This window comes from Tigriopus californicus, chromosome 11, assembly GCF_007210705.1.
Source record: "Tigriopus californicus strain San Diego chromosome 11, Tcal_SD_v2.1, whole genome shotgun sequence".
In the NCBI taxonomy this organism is placed as follows: domain Eukaryota; kingdom Metazoa; phylum Arthropoda; class Copepoda; order Harpacticoida; family Harpacticidae; genus Tigriopus; species Tigriopus californicus.
In genome coordinates this window covers 1,903,181-1,911,653 of record NC_081450.1, presented here as the reverse complement: position 1 = coordinate 1,911,653, position 8,473 = coordinate 1,903,181, and the positions used below count along the sequence as shown (strand labels likewise).

The 8,473-nt window shown below is 41.8% G+C and overlaps 2 protein-coding genes across 2 annotated transcripts in view; one reads left to right on the top strand and one right to left on the bottom strand.

The window, feature by feature from the left end:
* Positions 1-5,857, bottom strand: part of LOC131890835 (lachesin-like) — a 42,056-nt gene extending 36,199 nt beyond the window's left edge. The window contains exons 1-2 of the mRNA XM_059240274.1: positions 5,611-5,857; positions 4,446-4,757 (exon numbers count right to left, since the gene is read on the bottom strand). Of these exons, the coding sequence (XP_059096257.1) occupies positions 4,446-4,512 (67 nt within the window). The 5' untranslated portion in view covers positions 4,513-4,757; positions 5,611-5,857. The remainder of the gene's footprint in view (positions 1-4,445; positions 4,758-5,610) is intronic.
* Positions 967-2,584, top strand: LOC131890841 (acid-sensing ion channel 5-like). Its single transcript, XM_059240282.1, has 3 exons — positions 967-1,180; positions 1,251-1,889; positions 1,950-2,584. Exons 1-3 carry the CDS (start codon positions 1,052-1,054, stop codon positions 2,334-2,336), a joined length of 1,155 nt encoding a protein of 384 aa, XP_059096265.1. The 5' UTR covers positions 967-1,051; the 3' UTR covers positions 2,337-2,584.
* Positions 5,858-8,473: the final 2,616 nt, after the last annotated feature.

Genomic DNA, 8,473 nt, shown 5'->3' with positions numbered 1-8,473 from the left:
GAAAACCTTTTCAAAGACGAATAGTAATACCTTTCTTTGGTTCTTGGCTTCCATGTGACAAGATGAAGGAATGAGTAAATGACGTTGTTCCATCAACACCCTGACACATGAATTCGGATGACATTAAACAAATACATACTTGAATATGCAACTTACATTCTCCAAAATGAAGGAGCTCTGACTTTGCAATGTCAGGTTGGTATTTTTGTTTTTTCGTCGTCACGGACTAAATCGGAAGAAGTTGATTTAATCATGAAACAGGTCCATTGCCACATCAATGCTCTTTTCGATGGCACATTCAAAGGCTTGAATAAATCATTAGACGGCCAAATAAGTTGCGAAATAGACCAGAGGAAAATTTGGAAATGACGTCTTAGAAAAACATAATTGAAAGGATGACAATAGTTTAATCGTGTCATGTAACTTGTAATGTGGTAATAATAAACTTGGAAACCTGGCAGGTTGATTGCTTCATGACCTCACAAATCTCAATCAAATGGATTGCACACTTACTTCAAGCGCTTGTTTTGATCGATGCGATCACTTTAATGCGCGATCAGTTTTGTCAAGATAAGTAAGGCTGTCTCAATTCATAGATGGTTCGATAACCATTTTTATTTCCTCTCTTAAAAATTGCAAGGGATTCATTCATTTTCTGTCGACTTTCCCACCACAAGGCAAAATTTTATATGATGCTTAACCTTATCAAGAAGGTAAAAGAAGCCTCGGAGTTGTGGATATCGGATCATCACACTACCGACAAAAGCTAAAATATACCATTACATATATTTACGTTCTATTGAAATCATTTGTACTATCCTCAGTGCCAGACCCCTGGGGGAGTTTCAGTTTGATGAGAGGTTCAGGTCGAGGTAAACAAAACACTGTCAATCATATGTGAATGGAATCAATAATTGTGCAACCTACCTGCTCTTCCCTCCTGGTGTAATAGCTCCTAATCATTTGAAGGAAACTTGCACCTATTTCGTTGTCATAAATATTGGTTAGCCTCCAGAAAGTTGATCTGTATGGTTGAAGCGATACTCCTTTAATGTGCAGTTCAACCATGTCCACCGTCAGAGATACTAGCCCTTTGACAAAGAAGCTCATTCTTGCCGCATTGGTCCTCATATTTCTTTTACAATCATACTTGTGCGTAGTCAAGTTCTTGGAGCGAAAGGTGAGCCCCCCCCCCCCCCCCCCAATAGTTTATGTTAAACACTTTTTTGAACTATCTTGCGCTATAAAAGATCGTGGACGAAACCTTGACTGTGGAGCAAGATGAAGAGTTCCTGCCGTGTTTAACGCTCTGCGGCTACCCGTATCGTTCGGACCTCACCGGAAACATGATATTGAACCGACAACTGAGTCATTATTGTCCGCCCAATGCCACCGATTTCATCGAATGTCTTGGAGCAGGTCATTTTACACTCGATGATATGGTGGAGGACACCCAGTGGTTGATCACTGGCCGATCATTGGATAAATCCTGGTGGGGCGAGGCTACGTACAACTTCTTTAACGGCAAATGCTTCACCTTAAGGATCGACACTCCCTCCAAGGCCAATTTCGTCATGGACATGGTGTTGATGCGCTTCAATTGGACCACATTGCAACGGCACAAGATGAACATGAGGATTCAGATCCACGGAGATGAAGGCTACTTGCCCAATCCAATCTACGGGAAAGAGTTCCTCCATCGGCAAATCGTGGATTTCATCCCCAGTCCCTTAAAATATACGGGAGTGCTCGTGAACAAGAAAAAGCGAACTAATATCAACTATCCGAAGGGACGATGTCAGGAGGATCCCAATTGGGACATTATTCGATGCATTGAGGAGTACATTATTCGAAAGATTGGATGCACTTATCCTTGGATACTTCGAGCGGTAAGTCATGCGCGATCATTTTGGTTCAAAGCGTAGGATGATAACTTGGATCACATCCAGAATTTGGACGGCGTCAAGAATTGCTCGACCCGAGAAGAGTTCGGCAAACTTTTGGGAGTCCATGGAGCCATATTGAACACTTCGCCTTCGAAGTTGCCCAAGTTGACAGGTTGTCCACCACCTTGTACGCTGAATGACTTCGCAATCGCCACTCGGGATGTCAATTTCGGTGGTGTCATTGGCAATTCCACTGGGATTACCTATTACCTGGGAACGACGAATTTGGAAGTGACTAAGGAGACTTGGTTGTATGATGTGAACAACTTGATCGGCGAGATTGGAGGATCTCTGGGACTGTTTCTGGGAGCCTCCCTGCTCACTATTTTTGAAGTGGTCCAAGGAGGGTTCATGAAGGTGTTCCACGTTGTCAACGGTGGAACAAAATGATGCGGCGGAATCAAATCAAATTTACTTTCCCAGACCTGATGAAATCATCTGTCGAGCTAGTGAACAAGTTTTACCCCTCTAACTTTTCCCATTTGCACCAATTCCTGGCTGATGTTTGTTTGGCACAACTTTCTGCGCCTTTTTCTCTCTCCCTTTTTGGCACTATATGCACAGTATGTATACTAACAACTTGGAAATGCAGATGGATACCATGAAATGAATGGACTCGGTTTTCGTTTTGCTTTTTTATGGATTCCTCTGACTAGACAACATCTAAGATGCCTTCTTGAAAGAGGCAGTTCGCTCATTAAAAGATTGAAATGCATGGGCTCCTTTTTTCTCATGAACAAGAGAAATCGGTCCAAACTGGGAATTGTCGATCCTTCACAGCTTTCTACTGTCCTCGTTCTTTTTTTCATTCGAGTCGGGTGGAATCAAATCAGACGTCGAAGTCGCCTAAGCATTTCCAACCGATCCTCGTTGTCTTCTTTCCGAATCAGTGTGTACACAGTTATCTAGGCAATCAGGAGCTCTCTTCATGCACTACTGTCGAACCTCGATCGGAACTGTTACTCCTCTGGAACATCCAAGAGCAGATCTATGTGAATGATCGGGACTGCTTCAACCCTTGGAGAGGAATGTCTCACCAAACCTCGTTGTTCAGCCCGTCAGTTCAAAGGACTCAAGTCCGGTTTTAGCATGATGGATGGGGTAAGAGTGAAATGTCGAGTCATTTTAATTGCCAGGGGCTGTCTGGAAGCTATGAGTCGCTTGCTTTTTAGGAGTTCCATGTTTCTCATTGCTTTTTTTCCCGTCGGCTTTACGCCCCAAGTTGCGCTTCTTAAATCAGCAACTTCTTGGTTGGCATTGAGGAGCTACAGAAGGAGAAAAGGAGGAGGAAGAAGCTCAAGGGGAATCTGAAAGCACTGTGAAAAGGAAGGGAAACAACCCCAGGGAAAACCAACAAATGCATTTTGATTCCCTGTGATGAGACTGAGCGCGATTACTTGGCAATGCAGAAACACCAAAATGGGCCCTAATGTGGTTATGATTTGTTCCCAGTAAAGCGGATCCACAATTCAGACACATTTATCTGTTGCAAAACCAGCCATTGACCAAGTGAAGGTCAATAATGACAGTGAGCTGGTTTCTACTCAGTGCTCATGGAAGAACCTTCAAATCATTGGCGAATGGGGACTTCTTAAGATGGTTCTAGACGACTTCCAAGGAGCCTCAATTTGAAGGCTGCTAAAGAACGGAAGAAAAAAGAAGAGAAAGAGAGCAAGCAAAGCAAGCAAGGAAGGCAAATCAACCTAATTTGAGATCGTGTTTTCGATCAAGAGCCGACAAAGAGAGCGGCATTGGGAGTGACAATATTGTCTGATTGTAATCAACAAGAGGAACTTGTCGTCTGGGAGGACTCAACTTCCGCTCAGATGTTGTTAATGACATTGTCAAATAAAGAAAACTTTCCTCTCAAAACACAATCAAACGGGGAAAAGACCCTGTGTGCTCTTGATGAGGATTGCTTCCAAGATGCCAATGCCTAATCTAATTTCTATTTCAACGACTTGATGTTGCGACAAAGTCCACTACTAGATGGGCATGATCAAACCAGAAACTTGTTTTCACGCAACCGTGGCTCCAAACTGATAGAGTTCCAGAGCAATTGGTTCATCAACGCAATGGAAGAAATTTCTTATCAGGGACTTTAATTTCTCACTTGGACTCATCTCCAACCTTCTTTCAAGTAAATACCAAATTCGGAAAAAGCTCAGGGGCTCAGATATGTGACAAATTGATATGTGACAATTTTTTTCACCTAACTACATAGATATTTACAGTTGGTCAGTCCGCCTAGAGCCCCAAACCCATGGCTTTCGAACTGGAATTATATGCTCTAAGGGTTTTGTAGAAATGGGGTCAGACCATTGAAAGCGACTCAACATGTGTCGAGTTCACGGTGAGTGGGAACTAGGTAGGTAGGTAGACACGTCAAAATCAGACTTGATTCCTTTGCTCGCTTTCAAAGAGCGATGATAAGTTGTAATGGTTTCGCGGAGAAATTCCTTCTTTCTCCTAGTTCGAGAGCAGGTTTAACTTGTTTACCTGTTTCAATGAAGACGAACCATAAAATGGACCAAACCATTGTTCCCAACGGCGATGGAACCCACATGATGGAGATGATATTGAATGGTCACAATTTTGAATCAGTTCACAATCACATGCACGAAAAGTTTGACCAATGTTCCGGGAAAGTCACTCACTTCACAGAAAACTTGGTCCTTTCATCGTGAGCAAGTTCCACGAACCAAAATCGAAGGTAATGTTCCTCTCGTGCCTAGTGGTCACAGATCCTTTTGAACCTTTCAATTTGTCAAAAATATGGATCAAACCGGTCAAAATTGGTCAACAGTGCGCCTGGAAAGTAAGTGAAAGAAAATACTACACTTGAGGCAGGAAGCAGGAAAATGGGAGCACGGAGGGTCAAATACGAGGAAACCTAAACCAGTCAATTCAAACTGATTTTCCCGATGAAATTCAAAATGTCCAGCTTCAATGAAACAAATCCGAAAGGGGTGTTTCTCCTAAACCATCGTGATTGGTTTTCCCAATACTATCATCACCAACTTTCCGTGATACCAGAGAGGGTCAGATTTGTTCTGACGTTCCTTTAAAAAGGGGGACAAATTCGATAATCATAGGCTGGTACGATATTGCTTACACGCTAGATGAGCTTCAATGTTCGGCTTTTATCAATTGAAACTGTATCTTTCAAATTGACGTAGGGATGTTGTCCAACATTAAAAAGTTATAACAAAAAGCTAATTTTGGATGCCTTTGTTGGTAATCTGTTGAAACTGCATGGAATGGTCACGAATATCTCCCATTGGAAGAGGGGATTGAAAATCTCAGGGATGGTTTCTAATTGAATTAGGGTGTCGGTGATATCAATCAAGTGGGAAAAACAAATCTATTTCAGCGAATTCCAATCGGACCAGATTCGGACAGAGCAAAGAAGGAAAGAAAACCCTTAGCAGTACGATTTCTTGGCATTCCAACTTACGCTCCTTCATTGGTTCATTCCCGTTAAAGTTGTAAAAGTGGGCTCATCAAGAGAAACCTGATCCCAAAGAAGTCTACCCCCAAAAGGCCTCTGTCATAAAAGAAAATGTGTCCTTTTGGGTTCCAAAAAATCAGGAACAGGGGAGGAACGACTTTGATTTCCCTCTTTTGACTGTCTTTCCCTTCCCACTAGTTTTATCTTCCTTACTCTGAACGTCCGTTCGTTCGCCGAACGAATTGAATGGGAACAAGCCACCGTTGTCTGTGAAGGTCCCAAGACACACTGAAGAACCCACGAACCAATGAAGCCAGAGTCCCACCAGGAAATGTCTCCTTATTCTCTATTCTCGGTATTCCTCAACGGCCCAGGTCCCACTGCTCGGGAGATTGGAACTCAACTGGGATCAAACGTGGTTGGCCAGATCGCTGGGAATGATTTCCAAAAGAGTTCCCCCCCCCCCTCGGTTTTATTACCGATGCATTGGACCAAGATGAGCCGCTTCTCGATGGAACAACGAAGGCGAGGAGCGGAACCCCCAAAAATGCGAGGAAAAGAATGTGTTCCTTCTTGAAACTGGCGAAGCATCTGCCAGTTCTACCTCCGACCATCGAAGCATCTCTGTCTTTAGAGGAAGACCATCATCCGTCTTTTGTGGATTGGAACGCGGTTGAGAGCGCATGGATGCCGACGCGCCAAAGGCCGGAAAAGTCTGTTTTTCCAATGATGCAAGCATATTCATAACGAGCGAGGAATCGAGATCTTGAGGAGGAATCAAAGGCAAAATTAGATCTGCTTGTAAGGTTGATTTCAATGGTGTTAGTTCTTGAGGATCGAGAGTGACAAGATGCGTTTAATACGATGATTTACTTATGCCTTACATTGAAAACAGATTTAAAAAGCCCTCTTTGATTCAAACTTCAAATATCTCTCGTTATACGATTGATGCTTTTGGGGATGAAATATGTATATTGTTTTTCAAAGTGTTTTGGAGGTGTCTAAAAATGACATGTTTCTTTGACAGAAGAGGCCGAAGTTGTACCATACAGAAGAACATTCTGTAGAGTGCGATCGTTGGACAAGACTTCTTTCGTTTGGACAGAGCCTCTGGTTGCCGTAACCTTTTGACCTGACATATCCGACAATTTTACAAATTAAACAAACCCCTGCAAAGTTTTAAATTTAGAATAAATCGTTTTCTTCCTACGGTACTTGAACAAACACACAATTAGGGAGGGAGCAAGTGTTTTGCAGCAACATACTAATGTTCATTGTTTGGCCAATATTTCCATCAAATTTGACGTGACTTGCTGAAAAATCACTCCCAAGCATTGGTAAAGAAATGATTCATAAGTCAAGTTTTAACCAATCCATTTCACAGCCCCATATTTTTCAATTTGAAACTGTTTTTATTCTTTTTTTATTTTCATCTTCATTACTGATACAGGGGATGGGATTGTCACCAGTTTAAAATGAACGAGTTATAAATGTTATCTCATTTAGCTTTCAATAGATATAATATCTGATCGATCAACGAATTACAGCTCGAGGTTACCCTAGAATTACAAGTTTTGGTAAAAGAATATGTCTAAATCTGACTTAATAATGGTAGTGGATCAACATCTACACACTCCCAACAAATATTTGACGGAAGCAAGTTGAACAATGATGGAGTCTTAGAAAGAAGAGCAATACGAGCAAGCACTCTGTCATAACTTCGAATCTTGCGACAAAGTTGTATTCCTTGAGAAAAAATGTGAAGAGGGAAGGAAATATAGCTTGATTTCTCTTGGACTTTTTTCAATAAATGCGCGAATGATTGCAATACCTGCACAGTATAACATGAAATTAAAAGGCAGAATATGAGCACTTAAAAGTAAGTTGCAAGCACAAAGAGGGTATTTTTGGAAGTGTTACCATATAGCAGCTTTATTATGGTCTGGTATACTTTGTTCTACCCTATGAGCAAGCAAATTAATACATTCGGCAAAAGGGCCGTTTGCCTTTCAATTTGGGATTGCAGTTCTGATTATGTTTCGTGCATTTTGAAACCTGGTCAGATTTCATGGTTATCGAGCTATTTGAGAGAACAGGCATCTACATACAAGCATTGATAAATGTTTCGAAAAAGTGCATTTTACCACCAACAAAGGCCCTTATTTGCGACGTCACACGGCCTGAACAAGACGAGAAGAGGAACGGTGGATTGCTACATAATCTACTTGTAACATACCATAAAAGTGATTTCTTTTCCAGGCATTATGTAACCCGGGTTACTAATTTTACACAAGATTTTGATAGAATTAGCCAAAAACAACACAAACGCATAATAATTCAAGAAAGGGAAATTGGCCCAATGGGCCCTTTATTTGGTAGAGCCTGACTCACAAAGCGCCTTCTGAAGTCCAGAACGTAAACCATATTTCATGCAGCGTAAGGCGCTTATCCCCACCAACCTTGATATTTCAACACATATTGTTTTGGAAATTTGCGATTGACACTATCATTGAACTTGTACCAAAAAGAGTTCCATTCTAGCCTTTAAGATATTTGTATGTAGTTGCAGTGTTGGAGAATAAAACCTCGTTCATAATCTTTAACATTTTTACTGTTGTGATGACGCCTTAGTTTTGTTGGTCTTTTTTTCTTCCTCAAGAATGAAATTGTTAAGTTTGTCTGTGTTTACCAAGATATACCGAGTGTTTGTTTAGTTCTGAAATCTTTTTGTTGATCCGTCACAAATCATGGCCACGAAATTGTTCTTGATAAAAATTCATTAATATTGTTTTACACTGTGACGCCCGACTTACGCTTGACATGTCACCAGGTGCTTACGCTTACATAATTGTCATGGCAGGAAGCCCGCTGGGCGTGGTCGGCCCAGCGGTGGGTTGGAGCTCTATATTATCAAACGCTTTGAGCCCACCCTTTTCTCGTCCTCTCCTCATCACATAACCGTGAATGCCCAAGGCTTCACCATCATTGGCGTCTACTATCAGCCAACCACGGACTATGATGATCTCGTCTCGGACGTCACATCCATCCTTCAGAAGGTGAAGAATTCGGAGAAAGT

Excerpts from the sequence above, each read along its gene's own strand:
- LOC131890841 (XM_059240282.1), top strand. The coding sequence starts at position 1,052 with ATGTGCAGTTCAACCATGTCCACCGTCAGAGATACTAGCCCTTTGACA. Across the intron at positions 1,181-1,250 it reads TCAAGTTCTTGGAGCGAAAG|ATCGTGGACGAAACCTTGAC; the intron begins GTGAGCCCCCCC and ends GCGCTATAAAAG. Across the intron at positions 1,890-1,949 it reads ATCCTTGGATACTTCGAGCG|AATTTGGACGGCGTCAAGAA; the intron begins GTAAGTCATGCG and ends GATCACATCCAG.